Below are 25,412 nucleotides of genomic sequence, written 5' to 3' on the forward strand. Positions count from 1 at the left end.
GCGCCTGTTCGGGTACACTGAGGGAGAATCTAGCATGGCCAATGCACCCACCTGCACGTCTTTCGGACTGTGGGAGGAAACTGGAAAAAACCCACACAGGCAGGGGGAGAACATGCAAACTCCACACAGACATTGACCCAAACTGGGAATTGAACCCAGGTCCCTGATGCTGTAAGGCAGCAGTACTAACCACTGAGCCACTGTGCTTCTTCCTCCTCCACCACCCCCCCCCCCCCCCCCGCCCCCACCCGCCACCCCCCTCCCCACCCAAGTGCCACCATTTACAAGTGGCACTTCTCAAACCATTTACAAGTGGCACTTCTCAAAGCTAATCTCAATTAATTATTGATTTGCCAAAAGCCACAATTTGAATAACAGACGATTGTGATCCTAAACAGAGTCTATCCAGAACGTGTGGCACTAATTGGTATTTAGGCAGTGGGTAACAATAAGGGTGCAGCAGGCTAACAATGGATCAGAGGTATCGGGGGAAGAATAAGAGGTATTAAACGACCCGACAACTGAAGGGGCAGTCTCTGTTACTTGTAGGCAGGAGAGGTTGCATTCCCCAAAGCTGGGAAGCAGAATCTCCCCCTGGAAGGTTGAGGAGAGTTTGGAGTTTGCCCTGTTGGTAACTCTTCAGGGAGTTTGTTTTGCCACAAACTCTTCACAGTAACCTACCAGGGCGTCTTTTGAGGCAAGAGACCAAACTAAGGCATAATAAGCAAGGCAATGAATCCATTTTCACTTTTTTGATTGGACTGGGCACCTCACATTTGTCTTTTGATACTGTGAACACCATCCAGGAACTTAGAAATGCAACCATGTAATTCCTGGGCAAAACCTAGAGAGGGCACTACTGGTTAAGGCACTCAAACAGGAAACAATTAACATAGTTACTGTATGAAATCAGACTCAATCTATAATGAAAACATAACCTAAAAGAGCAATTATTTAGTCTTAGTTAAGCTATATGGTCTGATATTTTATTTTAGCTACCAAAAGCTATGATCAACTATTATCTAGAGCACATTATCTAACATACCATTAATGCAATAGTCCAGTAGCAGTTGCTTGTCATTACGATAATGTTTAAAAATTCTTTTTACAGCATAGTGAGCCAAGAAATCTAAGTCTGACTTGAGATTCTTTTAAAAAATAAAATTAAAACTACCTGCTGAGGCAGATTCCTTTGTACTGTCTTGTAATTGTACTTTCTAAAGTGCTGACACAACTGCAAAAGGTAAGGAAATGCACTTCTAGTCTGCATGGTCTATCTTTGTAAGTTTAAGAGAGAAAGTATCTACTATTCTAGCTAGTCCAGAAACCCCATAGTATTAAACAAACTGGTAACCGGATGCTAATGTGCAGTAGCATGGACTGAGATCCTGATTGTGCATTGAGTGTTCTGCGAATGGTTACTGCAATTGTTGAGGAGGGAGCAAAAGGGAATCGCCTGCAACAATGACAAGAAACTTTACCCCTTCTGCTCTTCCCTTTTCGACATTTGTGCGCATAGAGTCTCCAATTACCTTTGTCGTGAAGTATTTCCTAACTTGCATTGCAAAAGTGACAATTGTAAAACCGCCCCCCCCGCCTTGAGTTTCTAGCATATAAAACACAAAATACAATCAGTGAGAGATGGCAGGTTTCAACACATTTGTGGAAATGTACAGAGGAGAGCAGCAAGCCAACAATTCCGCGCACAAACTCTAATTATCTAGTCACTTCTTTTTTTTTTGATACGTTTTAAAAAATAACTTCTTTCATCCAACGAAGCATGCAGTGGCATCTTACTATGGGCCGCGCAGCCGGATCGCTGGAGGCATTTGGTCAGTATTTCTGTAAGGCCATCTCCAGAGTCTCTGGCAACTTCTGGTGTGTCTTGCGAGGTTTAATTCACTTCAAATGCGATGGAAGGATGACATTACATCTTAGTCCCGGCCCATGAATTGAGCAGCTGAAACCAAGAAATTTCTTTGGAGTGATTTAGTGGGGTCACGGAACGGATTAAAGAGTTGCTTTGAATTGAATTGCAATGGACAGTAGTACAGTTACACATATTGTCAGATACCCTCTTTCCACTTAACAGCTTAGCATGACATCCTTAGTGAACTCACCTGTTGTAATATGCCTACTAATTCACATTAATCTCCTGCTCTCTTGCTAACAAAATATCCCTACAAAGAACATGTTTTAATATTTGTTTCTATAATTGTGATTCTATTAATAGAAGTACAATACAAAGAACTTTCTCTCGTAACAAAAAGTAAACATAAGGCACTTATATTTGCATACTTTAGAACATCAAATTTTCTGTTTAATTATGTATTTTTTCACCATGATATCGATTCTTTGGAATTCTTTAGATGTTTTAACGTGAGTTTTGTTGGAATGATTAGGGAAGACAGTTCTTGCTGAAACTGAGAACTCATCCAAACAGCTGTTCACTGGGGGTGCTGCTTCGACACCGACCGACACTTGTTGAGTTATTACGATAAAAAGGAGTCAGTTTTGTCCCGTTAACCTGAAGTGAATTATTTCTGGAAGGAGAGAAATAACGCTCGCTGCTTGCTGGCATCCGACCATTTTCCTTCGAGGCAGAGTAGCTGGAGATCTTCACATGATCAGCATCATCATAATGACACGGGGACCATCTTTTCCCTTTCCCTGGTCTTGGGTTTTTAACTATGAATGTCCATGAACGGAGGCACTTGAGAGGTCATTTCGTATGATTTCATTTACTGAGGAAAAAGCAAAGAGAGGTTATCACAAAGAGTCCGTCACGGGATGGCATGGTGGCACAGTGGTTAGCACTGCTGCTTCACAGTGCCGGGGACCCGGGTTCGATTCCCGGCTTGGGTCACTGTCTGTGCGGAGTTTGCACGTTCTCCCTGTGTCTGCGTGGGTTTCCTCCCACAGTGCAAAGATGTACGGGTTAGGTGCATTGACCCGAACAGGCGCCGGACTGCAGCAACTAGGGGAATTTCAGAGTAACTTCATTGCAGTGTCAATGTAAGCCTTACTTGTGACTATTAAATTAACTTTAAAAAAACTTCACCAGAGTTCTTGCGCCGCATCCCCCACTCAGCTACAAGTGTCATTTGGTACAATTTTCACCACAGTTCCTGCTTCTAAACAATTCCGAAAACAAAACCCTCTCTACTGAGTGGACTCAGAAGTTAAAATGTCCGTTGTTAGTGTCACAAGGCTTACATGAATGCTGCAATGAAGTTACCATGAAAATCCCCTAATTACTACACTCTGACACCTGTTCGGGTATACTGAGGGAGAATTTAGCATGACCAATGCACCTAAGCAGCATGGCTTTCGGACTGTGAGAGGAAACTGGATCGCCCAGAGGAAACCCACGCAGACACGGGGAGAACGTGCAGACTTCGTGCAGCAAGTGACCCAAGCTGGGAATCAAACCCAGGTCCCTGGCGCTGTGAGGCAATGGTGCTAACCACTGTGCCACCGTGCCGCTCACATGGATTAACTCAGATGCGCACACTGCATGTGCACATGTCCAACAGAGCAATAAACGAACTAACAGATGTTTGAGTGTTTTCTTGATACTGAAATAATTTAATTTTGTTCTTTTTTCTTGTGTGGGATGTCCGTATCACTGACAAGGCTTGTATTTGTGACCCATCCTTATTGACCTTGAATTGAGTGTCTCGCTAGTCCAGTTCAGAGGGCAGTGAAGCGTCAAACATATTGCTGTGGGTCTGGAGTCACATATATGCCCGACTAGGTAAGGATAGCAATTTACAGGAGGTTCTCTGTTCTGGCGTGGAGAGACCAAGTGCTAAATTCAAGTAAGAGAGAGAGGGGACCTTGACAGTGGGCTTCATGCTACTGAATAGGTTCCAAAGGGTTCCTCCCATTCAGTTTGTGTTCATCTCCAAGATGCATCTGTGGCATGGGCAAAGAGGCATCCCAGAGACAGGTAAATCCTTAATCCCCAAAACAAGCCAGGACTGAAGAGTGGCAGGCAGTGAAGAGAAGCTGCCAGTCTGTGCATGGAGGAAAGGACTGCCAGTGACAGCAGGGTTATCTCATGATCTGGCACAATGTTCCCACTACGGAACAGCAGGCCGCCACTACAATCCACTTCAATCTCTCAAAATGGCGACTTCTTGCAAGCTGTGCCCAGCATACCTTCGAATTCTATCTTCTACTCTCGTTCTATGCTGCTAAAACTTCATGCTAACTCTTTTAAACTCTGTAACAATGCTTCTATCCTGTAGTTAAGAAAGCCCACCAACGCCTCTACTTTCTCAGAAGACTAAGGAAACTTGGCGTGTCTGCTACGATTCTCACCAACTTTTACAGATGCACCACAGAAAGCATTCTTTCTGGTTGTATCACAGCTTGGTATAATTCCTGCTCTGCCCAAGACCGCAAGAAACTACAAAGGGTCATGAATGAAGCCCAGTCCATCACGCAAACCAGCCTCCCACCCGTTGACTCCGGCTACACTTTCCACCGCCTCGGAAAAGCAGTCAGCATAATCAAGGGCTCCACGCATCCCGGGTATATTCTCTTCCGCCTTCTTCCATCATGAAAAAGATACAAAAGTCTGAGATCATGTACCAACCTACTCAAGAACAGCTTCTTCTCTGCTGCCATCAGACTTTTGAATGGATCTACCTCACACTAAGTTGATCTTTCCCTACACCCTAGCAATGCCTGTAACACTACATTCTGCACTCTCTCTTTTCCTTCTCTATGAACGGTATGCTCTGTCTGCATAGCGTGCAAGAAACAACACTTTTCACTGTATACTAATGCATGTGACAATAATAAATCAAATCAAATCAAATCAAACAAATACACTTCCTACAGAGGCAGCACAGAACACGAGTATAAGACTAGGTAGGAGATGTCACATGTTTTCTATTTATTCTTTCATGAGATGTGGGTATCGCTGGCTGGCCAGCATTTGTTGCCCATCCCAAGTTGCCCTTGAACTGAGGGACTTGCTAGTCCATTTCAGAGGGGCAGTTAAGAGCCAACCACATTGCTGTGGATCTGGAGCTACGTGTAGGCCAGACAAGGTAAGGATGGGAAATTACCTTCCCTGAAGAATCAAATGGGTCGGCAATGGTTTATGGTCATCATTAGATTCTTAATTCCGGATTATCATTGAGTTCAAATTTCACCATCTGCTGTGGTGGGATTTGACCACGACCCTGGGTCTCTGGATTGCAAGTTGATTGACAATACCACTGCGCCTCTGCCTCCACCTCCAGTGTTATACATCCAAACAGCAAATGTCACATACAGAAAATGATATCAGGCAAATAAACAACTTGCAGTTAATGTGGGCTGCTGTAATGGGGACTCATTTTCATCGGGCGGCACGGTGGCACAGTGGTTAGCACTGCTGCCTCACAGCGCCGGGGACCCGGGTTCAATTCCGGCCTCGGGTCTCTGTCTGTGTGGAATTTGCGTGTCTGCGTGGGTTTCCTCCGGGTGCTCTGGTTTCCTCCCACAATCCAAAGATGTGCGGGTTAGGTTGATTGGCCATGCTAAATTGACCCTTAGTGTCAGAGGGATTAGCAGGGTAAATGTGTGGGGTTACGAGAATTGGGCCTGGGTGGGATTGTGGTCAGTGCAGACTCAATGGGCCGAATGGCCTCTTTCTGCACTGTAGGGATTCTATGATCAGGAACTTATTGACGTAACAGGCTGAGTAGTTGTGGGTACAAATGACTTTAGAGATACTGTTGATTAGACAATCACTTGTTCCTGGAGCCAGTGACTATAGGATTCTTTACGCATTGCCATAGTTAAGAGTTAAATAAACATCCTGTCAGTCAATCACTGAGACAGCCAGTTCCCCGGACTGTGTATTGCTATTCCTCCTTTTTCCTCTGCCTTCAAGACTGCCCTCCTAATAATCATGCAGCCTGAATATCATTTGGGTCCTTGGATATGATTACAGGGCAAGTCTTCCAAACCTGTCCAAATGTCAAAATCTCTGTTTGATAATACCATCCGTACATCCATCCTATCAGAATTTGAGTGGCTGATTTAAGTTATGTGGATTCTGCCTCTGGAGATTTTTCAACCAGGACTACAATGGATCATTAACCAGGACTACAATGGATATCAACCCCTTAATTGCAACCCTAACCTGCAGCCATTCATCTCCCCTGCCTGCTGCTCCGAGTAATAGCAGCTTCGTTAAGTGCTGAAAGATGGAGACAGTATGGCTTCTAACAGTATATGACATTTACTTGCAATATTCCCTTCCTGCAGTCTGACCTACATGAGACAATCCGATAATAATGATGGAATGAAAGTCTTCCCAATTTATATATCACCCAAGATTGATCCTGGAGACATAGTGAGGCCCTGCAGTTATGGAATGTTGACCTTCTGTAAGAGTTTCATACCATTTCATTCCACCCATCTGGTTCACTAATGTCCTTTTGGGAAGGAAATCTGTCATCCTTGTCCAGTCCAAAGATGTGCGGATTAGGTTGATTGGCCATGATTAATTGACCCTGAGTGTCAGGAGGATTAGCAGGGTAAATGCATGGGGTTATGGGAATAGGGCCTGGGTGGGCTTGCTGTTGGTGCAGACTCGATGGACTGAATGGCCTCCTTCTGCACTGTAGGGATTCTGTGATTTAATCACCAAAGCTCCCTCTTTCTCTCCAGCTTTCTATTTCTGTTTCTCTATTAATTTCTCACTTTCTTGTTCCGTCTCAGGAGCAGTTTAACTCGTGTCAACTGCTCTGTCACGATTAGGACCAAGTCCAGGTATGAAAACATGCTGGGCAGGATTTTTCTCCCTCTCCGCGGCATGTTTCATGGCAGAGGGAAGTGGTGCGTTGCTCGCTGGCGACGGGATTTTATGGTCCTATCATCGTCAAACGGGATTTCCCGCTGAACGCACCCCTTGCTGCTGGGAAACCTGTGGGGGGGGCGGGGGTGGGGGGGGGGATGTGCCAACGGTAGGACTGTAAGATCCTGGACGGCAGCAAGATTTTGGCGACCATTGTTCGTATTCCAAAGTCTATTTGGCCATTCCCTGCACTGAATTTAGAATCCCTCACCAATTTGATGCATGCAATCTCCCTGAAGTAAGCCTGGCTTTAAAATTTTAATGTAAATGAGCTTCGATCTTTCCAGGTATTTTAATTGAATTAATCATGTAATTTGGCATCTTGCAAAAAAAATCATATTCTGATAAAAGCAAATCTTCCACTTCCAATTGCTTGCCCATTATATCCAAACATTAAATAAAACACACAAAAATCCTTAGTGTACAAAATAAGTCATTTTGGGACAAGATGATTTATTATAAAGGAAAGATATTAGCGTCAAAAAATCTACAAAGGGACTGGATTGGCTGAAAACTTTTAATGGTTGTGAACAAATCACTGTAGAAGCATTTGGCTGCCTATATCATATATAATTGAAAGCTGCAATTTAGTCAAAATTATTATTGTTTTTTTAATCACAGCAAGTACTGTTGCGTTTGACATTCATTAGAATGCTGGGAAAGCTGGAATTGAGTGCGAACCATACTGTTTCCCCTTGCTCTTTGGTTGCTAAATTAATACCTTTCCAAAACTTAACAATGCATCCTTTGAGAAAGACGTTTTCATATCAAAAAGCAATCCATTGTGCCAAAATATTTTGAACTACTTTGATCGCGCCATTAAAAAATAATGGAATATGTCAAAGCACTTCACATAATAGAATGCTTCAAAAATTACCCATGTTGGTTAACTGCATTATGCCAATTAGCTTTCCCCTCTCAGCATTGTTCCTCCCGGGAAGATAGCACGAGGAGGTGGCCATTCAGCCCCTCAAGCCTGCCCTGTCGTTCAATTAAAGCATAGCCACCTATATCATATATCCATTTACCCTCTCTGGTCTGTAACCTTTAATAGCCGTGATGTGGAGATGCTGGTGTTGGACTGGGGTGGGCACAGTAAGAAGTCTCATGGCACCAGGTTAAATTCCAACAGGTTTATCTGGAATCACGAACTTTAGAAGCGCTGCTCCTTCATCAGGCGCTCCGAAAGCTCGTGATTCAAGATAAACCTGTTGGGCTTTAACCTGTTGTTGTGGGGCTTCTTACTTTAATAGCCTTGGTTAACAAAAGCCATCAATCTGTTCCGAAATTTTCAACTGACCCCAGGCTCAACAGCTTTTTTTGTGGGAGAAAGTTCCAAGTTTTCACTCCCCTTTTGTGTGAAGGTTGCACCCCTCCTTGAGATGGCCCACACTGAATGTTGATCTTCTGGCTTACGCTCACAGCACATGATGGTACTCAGCCGCTCATGTGGCTTGGGTCACTCATTGAGGACATTTGGCGGACCACCTGGCCAAGGAGCACAGGAACAGGTGGAGGCCATTTAGTCCCTTGAACAGCTTCCGCACCACTCAACAACATCATGGTGAATCTGTAACCGAACTCCACATACTTACATTTTCCCCATATCGCTCAACACATCTGGGTAACAAACATTTACTGACCTCAGATTTAAAATTAACAATTTGACCCAGCATCAATCGTTGCTTGTGAGGGTTCCGAACTTCTACTATCCTTCGTTACCTCAGTTGATTGGATGGAGTGATGCTAACAGCGTGGGCTCACTTCCCATACCGGCTGAGGTTATTCATGAAGGCCCACCTTCTCAACCTTGCCCCTCGCCCTGAGATGTGGTGGTCCTCAGGTTAAATCACCATCAGTCAGCTCTCTCCCTTCAAAGGGGAGAGCAGCCTAAAGTTATCTGGGACTATGATGACTTTACTACCCATCGCATGTAGAAGTGTTTCTAAAATTCACTCCTAAAATCTCTGGCTCTAACTTTTAGACAATATCTTAAAGTGTTCAAAATGATGGATAATCAGAAATGCAGTTCCATTACAAAAGGTCCCCATAAGGGTGGAACGGTGGCACGGTGGTTAGCACTGCTGCCTCACAGCAGCAGGGACCCATGTTCGATTCCAGCCTATGGAGTTTGAGCATTTGAACATTATCCGCGTGGGTTTCCTCCGGGTGCTCCAGCTTCCTCCCACAGTCCAACGATGTGCAGGTCAGGTGGATTGGCCATGCTAAATTGCCCCTTTGTGTCAAAAAATGTGCAGGCCAGGTGGATTGGCCATGCTAAATTGCCCCTTAGTGTCCAAAGACATGTAGGTTAAATTGATTAGCCGTGGCAAAGATGCGGGGTTACGTTGGGGGAGAGGGTCTGGGTGGGATGCTCTGTTGGAGAGTCGGTGCAGACTCGATGGGCCAAATGGCCTCCTTCTAAAGTAAAGTTAAAGTTTACTCATTAGTCACAAGTAAGGCTTACATTAACACTGCAATTAAGTTACTGTGAAAATCACCTAGTCGCCACACTCCGGCACCTGTTTGGGTACTCTGAGGGAGAATTTAGTACGGCCAATGCACCTAACCAGCACGTCTTTCAGAATGTGGGAGGAAACCGGAGCACCCGGAGGAAACCCACACAGACACGGGGAGAACATGCAAACTCCACACAGACAGTGACCCAAGCCAGGAATCGAACCTGTGTCCCTGGCGCTGTAAGGCAGCAGTGCTAACTACTGTGCCACCCTGCAGTGTGGGGATTCTATTGTCTATACCTGCCCCAGTGTAACCCAACTCCAGAGAAGTAACAGCACAGATTTTAGATGCTTTAATCAACTGAAGTTTCTCACATTTTCAAAAGAAAACATTGTTGTTAAAATGGCAAGTACAAATATAGCAAAATTTTTTAGATGACCTTTATTTGTCTTCTTAAGTTAGATATTGCATTTGTGATGGAAAGAACATTGTGGCTATTTTCCACCTCTTCTGTGACTCAGAAGGTGCCAGTTACACTTTAACAGTTGAAGATTATTTGAAGCAGCACTGCCTTATCAGTTCACATCAGCTCGCAAAGTTGCTCATCCACCGACTGTTTTCCTTCGTTAATTTTTTAAAAATAAAACCCCACTTTTCCTGCAGATTGTCACTGAAGCTCGTTTCCCACACTCAGATTGTGTCCGTTTATCTCTCTGTGTTCTTTGGCAGGCGTGAGAGGAAATGACTAAATGTGGTAGAATTGAGTTAACACCATATAAACAAGCCCGTGTCTCTTGCTCTGATTTTGCTGCGATAACGAAAATGTCAGAGAACATGTCACTGGTTTGCGCTTCCAGCAGTTACTTAAAATAGTTTTTTTTAAAAAGAATCATGTGCTTGACTGACCGCGTCATGGAACCAACACAGGTGGACCGACTGGCATTTCAGATGTAACGTGTGTCACTTAGCTCTCCTCATCTCCCTCTGAAATTAAGATAGCGGAGGTCTGGAACACCCTGCCTTGTGTTCAGCACCACAACAGCTGCAGTTGAATTGAAGTGTTTAAAACGATGGGTAATGAGTTATGCAGCTCCTTCACAGAAGGTCCCTGCAAGGGCGGCACGGTGGCACAGTGGTTAGCCCTCACGGCGCCAGGGACCCCGGATCGATTCCGGCCTTGGGTGACTGTCCTGTGCGGAGTTTGCATGTTCTCCCCGTGTCTGCGTGGGTTTCCTCCGGGTGCTCCGGTTTCCTTCCACATTCTAAAGATGTGCAGGTTAGGTGGATTGGCCATGCTCAATTGTCCTTTCGGACTGGATTTTCCAGCTGTGCTCGCAAAGCTGGAAAATCCCACCTGAGGATCTTTGCATGGCCCATGTCCTGCCTGCTGCGATTCCCGTGGTGGGCGGGATGGTGAAATTCTGGCCTTAGTGTCCAAAGATGTGTCGTTTAAAGTTTACTTATTAATGTCATAAGTAGGCTTACATTAACACTGCAATGAAGTTACTGTGAAAATCTCCTAGTCGCCACACTCCGGCGCCTGTTTGGGTACACTGAGGGAGAATTTAGCATGGCCGGTGCACCTAACCAGTACATCTTTTGACTGTGGGAGGAAACTGGAGCACCCGGAAGAAACCCACACAGCCACGGGGAGAACATGCAGACTCCGCACAGACAAGCTGGGAATCGAAGCTGGGTCCCTGGCGCTGTGAGGCGGCAGTGCTAACCACTTGCACTGACATCAGGCAATCAAGTGCTCGGTACTTTAGGTAGCATTCAGGTAGCTCTAAGGGGGGAGATGAGGCTTCCCTGTAACCCACTATGTACTTACTGTCAATAGTGCAAATAAACTAATTTTTAAGTAAATATTTTGATATGTCCAGCGCTCTTCCTTGTAAGAATCCTGGCTTCGCACAGTCTACAACAGTTAAAGTTACTTTGACAGCAATTTCTTCCCTTTGGTCTCTACCACCAAGAAGGACAAGAACACCGGTGCTGTGAAAGTGCCATCAGTTTCATGTTCATCCTGACTTGCAGAGATATCATTGTTGGATCAGGATCCTGGAATCCCCAGCCTAACATTATTGAGACAGCGCGACCAACAGCAGAAGAATTCTGCTCTTATGTCTTATGGTCTCATCAGGGGTTATGGGGAAAAGGCAGGAGAATGGGGATGGGAAAAATATCAGCCAAGATTGAATGATGGAGCAGACTCGATGGGCCGAGTGGCCTAATTCTGCTCCTATGTCTTATGGTCTAAGAACCACAACAATTCAGAAGGCCCACCATCAGATCATAGAAACATAGAAGATAAGAGCAGGAGGAGGCCATTCGGCCCTTCGAACCTGCTCCACCATACATCCCGATCATGGTTGATCGTCCAACTCAATAGCCTAATCCTGCTTTCTCTCCATAACCTTTGATCCCATTCACCCTAAGTGGTTTATCCAGCTGCCTCTTGAATACAGTCATTGTTTCGGCATCAACTATTTCCTGTGGTAATGAATTCCACAGGCTCACCACTCTTTGGGTGAAGAAATATCTCCTCACCTCCGTCCTAAATGGTCTACCCTGAATCCTCAGACTGTGATCCCTGGTTCTAGACTCCCCCACCATCGGGAACATCCTCCCTGCATCTGCCCTGTCTAGTCCTGTTAGAATTTTATAACTCTCTGTGAGATCTCCCCTCATTTGTCTGAACTCCAGCGAAAACAATCCTAACCTAGTCAATCTCTCCTTATACATCAATCCCGCCACCCCCAGAATCAGGCTGGTAAACCTTCGCTGCACTCCCTCGAGGGCAAGAACATTCTTCCTCGGAAAAAGAGACCAAAACTGCACACAATATTCTAGGTGTGGCCTCACCAAGATCCTGAGGCCAACTTGTATCAGCAAGGGCGGCACGGTAGCACAGTGGTTAGCACTGCTGCTTCACAGCTCCAGGGTCCCGGGTTCGATTCCCGGCTCGGGTCACTGTCTGTGTGGAGTTTGCACATTCTCCTCGTGTCTGCGTGGGTTTCCTCCGGGTGCTCCGGTTTCCTCCCACAGTCCAAAGATGTGCGGGCTAGGTTGATTGGCCAGGTTAAAAATTGCCCCTTGGAGTCCTAAGATGCGTAGGTTAGAGGGATTAGCGGGTCAATATGTGGGGGTAGGGCCTGGGTGGGATTGTGGTTGGTGCAGACTCGATGGGCCGAATGGCCTCCTTCTGCACTGTAGGGTTTCTATGAATATTTGCAGCAATGTCAGTGTTGGCCACATCCTATGAACAAAAAGAATAACCGTCCCAACATTTACCCTGGATGATACCAATGTTTAGATCCCTCTGTTTTTTTTTTCTCTTTTCCAGTCGATTTATTTCAATCTTGCCACATTCCCTTCAATACAATGTAACGCACCTCATGTTTTAGCATAAGCCTCTAACATAGCATCTTATCGAGTTCCTGCAGTGTGGGGCAAGGTACGTTTTGGTCCTATGTTATCCCTGAGGGTTAAGTTACTGATTTCACGCGGTCCATCTGGGGTGGGGTAGTGCAGCAGACAAGCATTTCTTCAAAGGGAAAGCAGAGGAAACAAGCGTGATAAATCAACATGTGCGTTACGCATTGCATCAGCAAATTAACAAAGTTCGGACGGGGCAGGCTGTCAGTTGGAAATTTGCAAGAGGGGCGAGAAAGCTTTTCAAAACAAATGTTTGAGACACTGCAGATGTGCACGCGACTGCAGTTCAGTGTTAACTTCTGAATGGTGAAAATAAACATCTGCACAGTACTGGCATTGGAATGGGCTGAAATATTGCAATACACAAGTATCAAGTCACATTAAATACTCTTGGGTTCAGCAGGAAAGTGGAGCAGGGCAAGCTCTCCAAACGATATTCTACCTTTGCAGTCGTTGCGAATCTCCTCATCCGGTCTTCCCTTTTATTCATTTGTGGGACATGGGTGTCGCTGGCTGGCCAGCATTTATTACCCATCCCTAGTTGCCCTTGGAGGGCAGGTGAGAGTCAACCACATTGCTGTGGCTCTGGAGTCACATGTTGGTCAGACTGGGTAAGGATGGCAGATTTCCTTCCCGAAAGTATATTAGTGAACCAGATGGGTTTTTCTGACGATCGACAATGGTTTCATGGTCATAATTAGACTTTTGATTCCAGATATATTTTATTGAATTCAAATTCCACCATCTGCTGTGGCAGGATTTGAATCCAGGTCCTCAGAACATAAGCTGAGCTTCTGGATTAATAGTCGAGCAATAATACCACTAGGCCATCGCCTCTCCTGTCTAACAGGCTTTTAATGCTTTCGACAAGACCTTTTCCTTTAAAAAGTGATAACAATTCGCTGTGGGCTGTGGGTTGTGCACACAATAGTTTGCAAAAGGCGCATTGTCTCTTTTAGATGTTGTTCTTTGGCTGTCAATGTACTCAACCTCGGTATTAATAAAAAAATACTTTAAAAAGTGAAAGTTTTTGAAAAAACATGTTTTTTTAAAAAAAGCATTTGATTTTGACCTTTAGGGCAGCAGTTATTTTGGCAGTGAGAGATTCAGGATGACTTCACTGTCTTGCATTTAAACCCGCATGAACATTTTTGTCTCCTCTCTCTGGTTAGGTGCATTGACCGTGCTAAATTCTCCCTCAGTGTACCCGAACAGGCGCCGGAGTGTGGTGACTAGTGGATTTTCAGAGTCCCTGGCGCTGTGAGGCAGCAGTATTAACCACCGTGCTGCCCTCTTTTGCACTGGAGGGATTCTGTGATTCTATGATAGATTTCCAATAAACAAATGTTGTGTGAATGAGTAACAAAACATTTAAATTATGTAATGGAATTAAGCTGCTGCACAATGTACCCAGTTAAATGACATTAGTGAATGACTTTAGTTTTCGCCTTCAATCATAAAACACTACAAGAGTGATCAGAATATTCATTTGAGTGCAATTTATCATACTTAATGTATTCTTTTTGCAAACTCAGTTGGAAATGCAGTTGCGATTGAATTGCAAACTAACGCTACTATTGATGTCAAAAGACTGTTCTCTGGCTTGGGTGGAGGCACACATTGCTATGTGTTGAGATAGATGGCGTCTCAGTACTTCTTTTTCTTGGAAAATCATACACATCGCTGAGTGGGACCCAGAGTTTGCTGAGGAACTTGAAACAGAGTTGCCAATTCTGAAGTTCAAATAGTAAAAATAAACTGACCAAAATCAGGTGGGTTTGAATTTTTAAAGAAAAATACGCAGTTCTATTAGAGAAAAGAAATGTCTGATTTCTTTGCTGACTCCCCACATCGCAGCATTCTTTGCGATACTAAACTGGTCAAATATACTTGGCTGGGTCACTTGGCAGCCCAACGATTACTTAACAGGGTCAAAGAGCTTTAGCTGTGAATCTTGTCATCCCATTAGCATGTCTCTCCCCCGGCCTATTGCTCTTTTACCATTGGCTCCTAACATTTGGGGGCCCATTACTCCATGACTTCCCCACTCGTCACTTCCTGGGGGAGGGGAATTTTCCCGTCCCGCTTGCCACAGGAATCGTAGTGGGCGGGGAGGCGGATGATGCAAAGGTCCGTGGATCTCGGCCATGATTTTCCGGTTTGGGCATGAGCGCAGCCGGAAAATCCCACCCCCTGCAGTCCAAAGATGTGCAGATGGCCATACTAAATTGTTCCTTAGTGTGAGGGGGCTTAGCAGGGTAAATTCATGGGGTTACAGGGATAGGGCCTGGGTGAGATTGTTGTCAATACAGGCTCGATGGGCCAAATAGGCTCCTTCTGCAGGGTTGGGATTCTATGATTCTATGAAAAGAAGAATCACATAGTAATGACTTCAATCAGGCCATTGAGGTTGGCCTATTGGAGTATGAACTCCATGATTAAGGAGTCAATTGATGGGCTAATCAGGCAGTCTTTGCCTTGTATTTAACCAGGAGTGTCAGTTCCTCTGGCATCCCCAAAGGTAAACTGCTAACTACTAGCACTCTGTGTACTGCTGTTAGAGTTGTAAAGAAGGGATTTTGGTGAAGGGACTTCTGCCTCTGAAGACTTATTACACACATCACATGCCTGAACAACAGGTGTGTGGAAGGTGATGGGGGGAGAGGGAGAGAGGAAAAAAGTGGTGAAGATATTGTGCAAGGCGAAACGAGTCAGCTTGACAGAGCAGAGAAATCTAACTTAGTCCGGGAGCACTGGTTGTATCTGGATAATTTAGAATTCCAAACGCACGCCCAGCCAGAAAGCTGCGACGAAAGCTTTAAGGAAAACCCTAGCAAGCCAGCAAAAGGGTTCGGCTCTTATTCAAGATTGTGAGAACTCCAAGAAATTTCAGGGCAGCTAAGTTTAGCAAAATGCCATCTGAATCCAATTTCCTTTCCGATTAACAACTGCAATATTTAAGCTTTACGCCTCCACAGCCTTTATCATAAAACTCAACATGCTATAGTTGCATAACTGAAGTGGTGGAAATTTCACTTAAATTGCTGCCTCAGGTATAACTTCCAAACTCACGCACATTGCTGAGATATTTATCTCACATCATCTAACTTAATCGGCCAGATCGATCTCGACTTTCTTCTTGTTACAAAATGACACTGAATAGAAAACCTCTTAATTCTACGGAATTTGGAAATTCCATGATTTGCGTGATGCCTGGCCTCCCACACTCTTGACTCAGAAGGTTCTGTGGCCAAGTCCCACTCCAGGACTTGAGCACAAACAACCACGCTGACACACGATTGCTGTGCTGAGGGAGCGCTGCAGAGGTACTCGTCGGAATTCTACCGCCCCGCCCACACGGAATCGGAGCGGGCGAGGGGCGGACAAGGGAAATGTCCGTTGACCTCGGGCGGGAATTTCCTGGTCTCGCTCGAGCGAGGCCCGTGAAGTCCCGCCCACTGTCTTCTGGATGAGGTATTAAACTGAAGCCCAGTCGGCCTTCTCGGGTGGATGTGCAAGATCCCGTAGCACTGCTTGGAAGAAGGGTGGGAGAGCTATCCCCAGTGCCCTGGTCAATACTTATCCCTCAACAAGAAAGGAGACCGTTTGGACATTATCACATTGTGAGAGCTTGCTGTGCACAAAATGGCTGCCACATTTCCTTCAAAAGTACATTATTGGCTGAAAAGTTCCTTTGGATACCCTGAGGTCATGAACAGCACTATAGAAATACAAGTCTTTTTTCCTACAGTATAATTAAACCCTGACCAGGTCGCAACTATTTAACTGAACTCTCAAAGCCACAATTAGCGTGACTAGTTGATTTCATGTGAAAGCAAGTTTTACTGATGTCCCGGTCGCTTGACCTTTACACAACTCTCTGAGGAACCAGCCAATTATTTCAGGGTGGTTCTTCATGGTTTTTAAGATTGCAAAGAGCATGGAACGTAACAGAGAGAAGGATCTTTGTCCCAATTCAAACAGAGGGCTGCAGACTGCACTATTATAGTTGTACATGCTCCACTATATACATGGCAAATGTCAGTGTTCAATGGTGACATTTAAGGTTTTGGAGGCCTGCTCCCTGTGTCAACATTTATGGATAAAACATCAGTGTGGAATGGGCAGATCTCCCATCTTCAGTGCCACTGCTAAATTCTGTTGTTACTGGCTGCTGCAGGAAATACGTGGTCCTTTAGGTCACTTCCATTTTCAGTAGGGCTCCCTTAAGGGCAGAAGAGGTGACAGCGACAGTGAAGAAGGAGATAGATGGAAGTGTCAGGGAAAGGGAAGAGGTAAAATGGATGACAATGAAGGTGAGTGCGAGGAGATTAAATGCATGCTAACAAATGGAAGAGGTGGAAATAGGTGGCACTAAAAGGTAGAGAGGAGGCAGAGTGAAGAGAAGGGTGCAGATAAAGTACACCATAATTAAATGAGGGGAAGGAGAGTTTCAACATGAACTGAAGGACAATTTAGCACGGCCAATGCACCTAATCAGCATGTCTTTCAGAGTGTGGGAGGAAACCGGAGCACCCGAAGGACACGCACGCAGACAAGGGGAGGATGTGCAAACTCCACACAGACAGTGACCCAAGCCAGGTCCCTGGAGCTGTGAGGCAGCAGTGTTAACCACTGTGCCACTGTGTGGGCTGAGGCTGGGAGTTTGAAGAATGTCTAGAGAAGAGAATGAATGTGAGAGGTGAATGGAAAATGGAATGTGGGCATGGCTGCCAACACCAGCATTTATCTATCCCCAATTGCCCTAAGAACTGCGTGGCTTGCTAGACCATTTAAGAGTCAACCACATTGCTGTGGCTCTGGAGTCACATGTAGGCCAGACTGGGTAAGGACAGCAGATTTCTTTCCCTAAAGGATATTAGTGAACCTGATGGGTTTGTACAACAATCAACAATGGTTTCATGGTCATTGTTAGACTTTCAATTCCAAATTTGTATTGAATTCAAATTTCACCATCTGCCTTGGTGGGACTCGAAACGTTGGCTCTATTTTCCCTCCACAGATGCTGTCAGGCCTGCTGAGATTTTCCAGCACTTTCAGTTTTTGTTGTGCAAGTGAAGGAATACCTAGGAATATTTTTATCTAGGTCTGCCTAGATAAAAAGATTCTCGAACTACTTAATATCATGCTACACACATATATTGAAGGTGGTTATTATCTTGAGCATTTTGCCAGCTCTTGTGAAGCGGGGTTGGGTTTTCCAGGGTGGCACGTATTCTAATGTCTTTTCCCTCGGCACTGGGGCAGTGATTCAGTGATATCCTAACCCTGTTGGCCAGTGTTTCTGTCAAAGTTTGTTTAATAATGGGACATATTGCTATGTCAATGGTGCTATATGAATGAAAGTTGTTGCTGTTTTATTGGTAGCAGCCCACTCTGTGAGCTTCAGGTTTTTAGGTGTCTCGATCACCAACAACCTGTCCTGGACCCCCCATGCCGACACTATAGTTAAGAAAGCCCAAAAAAGCCTCTACTTTCTTAGAAGAATAAGGAATTTTGGCATGTCAGCTCTGAGTCTCACCAACTTTTACAGATGCACCATAGAAAGCATTCTTTCTGGTTGTATCACAGCTTGGTATGGCACCTGCTCTCATGAATGTCGTGAATGTCACCCAATCTATCACGCAAACCAGCCTCCCATCCATTGACTCTGTCTGCACTTCCCGCTGCCTTGGCAAAGCCGCCAGCATAATTAAGGACCCCTCGCACCCCGGACATTCTCTCTTTCACCTTCTTCCGTCGGGAAAAAGATACAAAAGTCTGTGGTCACATACCAACCAACTCAAGAACAGCTTCTTCTCTGTTACTGTCAGATTTTTGATTGGACCTACCTTGCATTAAGTTGATCTTTCTCTACACCCTAGCTATGACTGTAACACTACATTCTGCACTCTCTCATTTCCTTCTCTATGAACGGTATGCTTTGTCTGTATAGCGCGTAAGAAACAATACTTTTCACTGTACGTTAATACATATGAAAATAATAAATCAAATCAAATCAGATCAAATTCTGTGAGATCATCATGCTATTATACAGAGAGTAACCCTGTTTGTACTAATGGGTACAATCTTACCAGCCGTTCATGTCACGCTTCCACTGCAGTGAGGTCAGAGAATTTAGTGGCTGGCCAAATCTCTGTTCACTGCGACGGGAGGGAAAATCCCACTGGTGTGAACAGTGGTACGTTTCTGGCTATTGTGTCTTTAAAAGTCATGAGAAAGGTTTGAATCCAGGAAAACATTCACTGTCTGCAGCCCAGGAATAAATAGGGCCCCTGAGTTTGGAAGACTAGATCTTTTTCAATCATAAATGATAATTATATATCAATGACATGGATTTGACCTTCCTGCTTCACTTTTCGTTTGTTTTTGTCCCCTGCTCTTTTACAGAATCTTGCTGAGTGTGAATCCATGGATACCAGTGAGTTTGATGCCTCGGGCAAATGGCCTTCAAGTGGAAGCCTTAACAGTGAGTGCACGCAGGACATTGAAATGCTGATCTGGTATATGGAGAAAGAAATTATAGGCCTTTATCTGCGCAGAATTATTAAAATCGCAAATATAATGTGATAAGTAACTGCATCTTTAGAAGTAGGAAGTGCACCATTTTGGAAAGATGTGTATAAAACACGCCCAACCTATTTTGTTTATTTCATAGAATCCCGAGAGTGCAGAAGAGGTCATTCGGCCCATCGAGTTTGCACCGACTTTCTGACAGAGCATCTGATTCAAGGGCATCCCCCCTGCCCTATCCATGTATTTACTCCATTAATCCACCTAACCTACACATCTTGGGACACTAAGGAGCAATTTAGCATAGCCAATGCACCCAACCTGCACATCTTTCGGAATGTGGGAGGAAACCCACGCAGACACGGGGAGAACGTGCAAGCTCCTCACAGACAGTGACCCGAGGTTGGAATTGAACCTTGGCCCCTGGTGCTGTGAGGCAGCCGCGCTAACCCACGATGTCGCCGTATTTCCCACTTTCTCAAACATGTTCCTCAATCCCTTTTATCCCCAGAAACAAATTGGGCCAGGTTTCCGATACCGGAGTGGGAAATTCCGTGACTCGGCAGCCCAGTCGATGAACGGGACTTTACGGCCTTGCTCGGGCGAGACCAGGTATTCCCGCCTGAGATCAATGGAGATTTCCATTGTCAGACCCGAGCCCACGCCGATTCCGTGGCAGGCGGGGTGGTAGAGTTCCAGTTGATGTCTCAGTTTAAAAGCCCTGTTAGATCCAATTTTCACTTTAGGGAGGCAGGGGCTGGATAGGGTCAGGCCTCAGAAGCAAATTGCCAGTGGGCACAGAGACTTTGTCCCTGTTGTTTACAAGAGTGTAACACTCGCTAGCTCACACACACTCCCCCCTCAACCTGCAGCCACCCCTCATGCCCCTTCAGGCCCCCCCCCCCCATGCCTACTGATGCTTCCTTCCACCTGATGCCCCGTCATACCCTGTTCCACCTTTAAAGCCACCCATTTAGAAACCAGCATTTGATTCCATTTGATTTATTATTGTCACATGTATTAACATACAGTGAAAAGTATTGTTTCTTGCGCGCTATACAGACAAAGCATACCGTTCATAGAGAAGGAAAAGAGCAAGTGCAGAATATAGTGTTACAGTCACAGCTAAGGTGTGGAGAAAGATCAACTTAGTGCGAGGCAGGTCCATCCAAAAGTCTGATGGCAGCAGGGAAGAAACTGTTCTTGCATCAGTTGGTACGTGACCCCAGACTTTTGTATCTTTTTCCCGAAGGAAGAAGGTGGAAGAGAGAATGTCTGGGGTGCGGGGGGTCCTTAATTATGCTGGCTGCTTTGCTGAGGCAGCGAGAGGCAGTGTCAATGGATAAGAGGCTGGTTTGCTTGATGGATTGGGCTACATTCATGATCTTTTGTAGTTTCTTGCGGTCTTGGGCAGAGCAGGAGCCATACCAAGCTGTGACACAACCAGAAAGAATGCTTTCTATGGTGCATCTGTAAAAGTTGGTGAGAGTTGTAGCTGACATGCCAAATTTCCTTAGTCTTCTGAGAAAGTAGAGGTGCTGGTGGGCTTTCTTAACTATAGTGTCGGCATGGAGGGACCAGGACAGGTTGTTGGTGATCTGAACACCTAAAAACTTGAAGCTCTCGACCCTTTCTACTTTGTCCCCATTGATGTAGACAGGGGCATGTTTTCCTTTACGCTTCCTGAAGGCGATGACAATCTCCTTCGTTTTGTTGACATTGAGGGAGAGATTATTGTCATCGTATCAGTTCACCAGATTCTCTATCTCATCATTGTTTGAGATCCGACCCACTACGGTGGTGTCATCAGCAAACTTGAAAATCAAGTTGGAGGGGAATTTGGCCGCACAGTCATAGGTGTATAAGGAGTATAGGAGGGGGCTGAGAACACAGCCTTGTGGGGCACCGGTATTGAGAATGATCGTGGCGGAGGTGTTGTTGCCCATCCTTACTGATTGCGGTCTGTGAGTTAGAAAGTTCAGGATCCAGTTGCAGAGGGAGGTGCCAAGGCCCAGGCCACGGAGTTTGGAGATGAGTTTCATACGAATAATGGTGTTGAAGGTTGAGCTGTCATCGATAAATAGGAGTCTGACATAGGTGTCTTTGTTATCTAGGTGTTCCAGGGTTGAGTGCAGGGCCAGGGAAATGGCGTCCGCTGTGGACCTGTTGTAGCAGTAGGCAAACTGTAGTGGATCCAGGTAGTCCGGGAGGCTGGAATTGAAGCACTTCATAATGATGGATGTCAGGGCCACCAGACAATAGTCATTAAGGCACGCAGCTTGGCTTTTCTTTGGTACCGGGAAGATGGTCGTCTTCTTGAAGCAGATAAGGAACTCAGATTGTTGTAAAGAGAGGTTGAAGATGTCTGTGAATACCACCGCCAGCTGATCCAACGCCGGATCTGAGTGCTCGTCCAGGTACCCCATCCGGGCCAGTCACTTTCTGTGGGTTGACCTTCGAGAAAGCTGCTCTGACATCTGCAATGGTGACCTCGGATACAGGCTTCATCCAAGGTTTCCAGGCTGACCTCTTGCCCAAAACGGGCATAGAATGCATTGAGTTCATCAGGGAGGGGTGTGTGGGTGCCAGCGATTTTACATGCCTTCAACTTGTAGCTTGTTATGTCTTGCAGACCTTGCCATAGTCAGCGGGGGTCCGTGTGGCTAGCCAGGGACTCTAGCTTGGTCTGGTACTGTCTTTTGGCATCTTTGATGGATCACTGAGTTGGAGTTCTGAGTCTGCAGAATGAAGGCCCTGGCTTCTAGGGAGTTTTCCTGTGCACCATGGTCAAACCTCAGGAGATAAGAATGAATAATTTCGTACAGCTCTCATTCATACACACTTCTTAGTGAAAATAACTCACATTCATGCAATCCATTCAAAGCTTTTAAATCTGTTAGAAAATTAAACATACTTGTGAAGTAGCTATATCAATGACAGCTAATCCTTTAATGGCCTGTTTAAGGTGCATATTGAAACATGAGCTCTGAACTCCTGTTGAGATAATAGTAGCTTTTGAAACTCAGCCTAGCAGTCAAAATGACCTAATAACAGTCTTTGTGAAAAGTCAACAAAGGACTCCATTGAAACTGTGGAGCAGTTTTAACCTACAACAGATGGATTGTCAATCAAAGCAGGCCATCAGACATTTATTTCAAATCTCACAGACACTTTAAGCCTGTCTTCTTTCAAATTTGAAGTGTGTTTAAAAAAAAACTCCAGATCGTGACACTTAAACAAGGCTCATCCCTCCAAGAGTATTTATGTCTGATCCATCAACACATGACTCCCATGTCATGGAACACTCAAAAGCGGGTCTGTTTGAACTCAGCACTGCCCCTGCTGACTTTGAGTTTTGCACCTGTGGGAATCACATCCCAATCCCTTCCCCACTGGCAAATACTGGATCTGTTGGAAATGGGGGCAAAGCCTCTGCATCTGGGTCCCAGCCGCCATTTTCAAAGACCTGTGGCTTCTTTCCAGCTCTGTGAAAACCTGGCCCTCGAATTACCCCAACGTATGTCTCTACCAAATTACCCCAGATGCACATTAATCTGTGCGAACCAGTCCATGGCAAACATTTGAACTAACTATATATTAAACACACGCAAAAAAGTGCAGCACTTAACATCAAGAAAGAGCATACTTCACTAAGTTAGCAGATGTGGAACTGATGTCCTTTACTCTGAAGTGGAAAGGAATGATTTGTACTGACACCCACACACTTAATGATGGAATGTGGTCACAAGTTTTTCCGTTTTCTCGTTCAGTTTTTCCATTGGTGCAAAACAATATCTAAACTAAAAAGCTGCACAGTTGACAGTAGCCATTATCTACCTGTGAAAATATCCACACACGATAATTGGGTTAGAGATATCACAAGGGGGAAGTGGTTGAATGGTACCTATAGGCACGCTGCCAAATTTGTGAAAGTGTATGCAGGGAGCGTGGGGGGTGATGATCATATATGATAAACACTTAGAGGTCAGAATATGCTCTTCAGAAGCCTGAATACTCAAAGCTCAGGGGAACACGGTGGAGCAGTGGTTAGAACTGCTGCCTCACAGCACCAGGGACCCGGGTTCAATCTTGGCCTTGGGTCACTGTCTGTGTGGAGTTTGCGCGTTCTTCCCTGTCTGCGTGGGTTTCTGGGTGCTCCAGTTTCCTCCCACAGTCCAAAGATGTGCGGCTTAGGTTGATTGACCATGCTAAATTGTCCCTTAGTTGTCAGGGGATTAGCAGGGTCGGTATGTGGAGTTGTGGGAGTGGGGCCTGTGTGGGATTGTGGTCGGTGCGGACTCGATGGGCTGAATGACCTCCTTCTGCACTGTAGGGATTCTATGAAAAGCATTTTCCAGTGTAGTGTCAATAGAATCATCAAATCCCTATAGTGCAGAAGGCCATTTGGCCCATTGAGTCTGCACAGACTCTCCGAAAGAGCATCTTATTCAGGCCCACCATGACTGCCCCATCCCTGTGCATTTAGCATGGCTAATCCACCTAACCTGCACATCTTGGAACACTAAGGAGCAATATTGCGTGGTCAATCCACCTAACCTGCACCTCTTTGGAGTCTAGGAGGAAATCGGAGCACCCGGAGGAAACCTATGCAGACACGGGGAGAACGTGCAGACTCCACACAGACAGTCACCCGAGGCTGGAATCGAACCCGGGTCCCCGGAGCTGTGAGACAGCAGTGCTAACCACTAGCCACCCATTCTGCAAGAGGTTGGAACTCTAGTCTTCACTGAGTTGGTTGATCTCAAAGATGACAGTATGATTGTGCTTCTGACTTAGCTAGGGGAGACTTGACCCAATGTCCTTACCCCTGTTTGATCCCCAATGGCAGTTGCTTCGAAGCTCCCCCTTGATTGCAGTATTAAATAACCCTCTCACACTCACTATCTAGCTTACTCTAGTTACGTGGGTGAGTTACTAGAGGGTGTCTGGCACTCCTGCTCCCACGCTTCAGCACGAGTATCAGAAAACATGTGTAGAAAAATTACTAACATTTTTGGATGTCAAACAATGAGAGTGCAGAATTTGGGAGAATAGGCAATAAGAAAATTAAAAGTTAATTATATATGTAGCTGTGTAGTGGAGTAATTGTCAATATTTCTGTCCCAGCAGAATACAAGGAAACCTATGGAGCAATATTTCACTGATTTGCGGCTACAGAATATAGCAGGAGAGGAACAGGAGAGGCCATTCTGCCCCTTAAGCCTGTTCTGTTATTCAATTAGATTTTGGTTATGATGTATGCTAAATTCTATCTGCCTTGAGCGGCATGGTGGCACAGTGGTTAGCACTGCTGCCTCACAGCACCAGAGGCCCGGGTTTGATTCCCGGCTTGGGTCATTGTCTGTGTGGAGTTTGTACGTTCTCCCCGTGTCTGTGTGGGTTCCCTCCAGGTGCTCCAGGTTCCTCCCACAGTCCAAAGGACGTGCTGGTTAGGTGCATTGGCCATGCTGAATTCTCCCTCAGTGTACCCGAACAGGCACTGGAGTGTGGCGACTAGGGGATTTTCACAGTAACTTAATTGCAGTGTGAATGTCATTTATTGTGATGAATAAATAAACTTGATTCTGTAAACCTTGCCTGTCAGAAACCTATCCAACACAGTTTTTCAGTTGACTCTTTGCCTTAGCAACCTCTTAGGAATCTCCATGACCTTTGTTACTGCCCATGTATGACATGGGGTTCCCCTGAGGGCAGGTCATGTGATTGGGCCTGGACCTTGTGCAAACATCCAAGTGCCATGCAAGCAAGGCAGCAATGATATCCCCATCCCTCCTGCTACATTTCCCTGGTTCTCTGCTTCATGGAGGCAATGGCCTCGTGGTATTATTGCTCAACTGCTAATCCACAAACTCAGCTAACATTCTGGGGACCGGGGTTCGAATTCTGCCACGGCAGATGATGGAATCTGAATTCAATAAAAAGTACTTGGAATTAAGAATCTACTGATGACCATGAAACCATTGCCGATTGTTGGAAAAACCCATCTGGTTCACTAATGCCCTTTAGCGAAGGAAATCTGCCGTCCTTATCCAGTCTGGCCCACATGTGACTCCAGAGCCACAGCAATGTGGTTGACTCTCAACTGCCCTCAGGCAAC

At 45.4% G+C, this 25,412-nt stretch overlaps 1 protein-coding gene across 2 annotated transcripts in view; it reads right to left on the bottom strand.

The window, feature by feature from the left end:
- Window positions 1–311: 311 nt before the first annotated feature.
- nfatc1 (nuclear factor of activated T cells 1) overlaps window positions 312–25,412 on the bottom strand; it is a 300,700-nt gene continuing 275,599 nt past the window's right edge. For both annotated transcript variants that reach the window (XM_078216846.1, XM_078216844.1), the window contains exon 10: window positions 312–2,744. In XM_078216846.1, coding sequence (XP_078072972.1) covers window positions 2,689–2,744 — 56 coding nt within the window. In that variant the 3' untranslated portion in view covers window positions 312–2,688. The remainder of the gene's footprint in view (window positions 2,745–25,412) is intronic.

The sequence above is a fragment of the Mustelus asterias genome, chromosome 7 (assembly GCF_964213995.1).
Source record: "Mustelus asterias chromosome 7, sMusAst1.hap1.1, whole genome shotgun sequence".
In the NCBI taxonomy this organism is placed as follows: domain Eukaryota; kingdom Metazoa; phylum Chordata; class Chondrichthyes; order Carcharhiniformes; family Triakidae; genus Mustelus; species Mustelus asterias.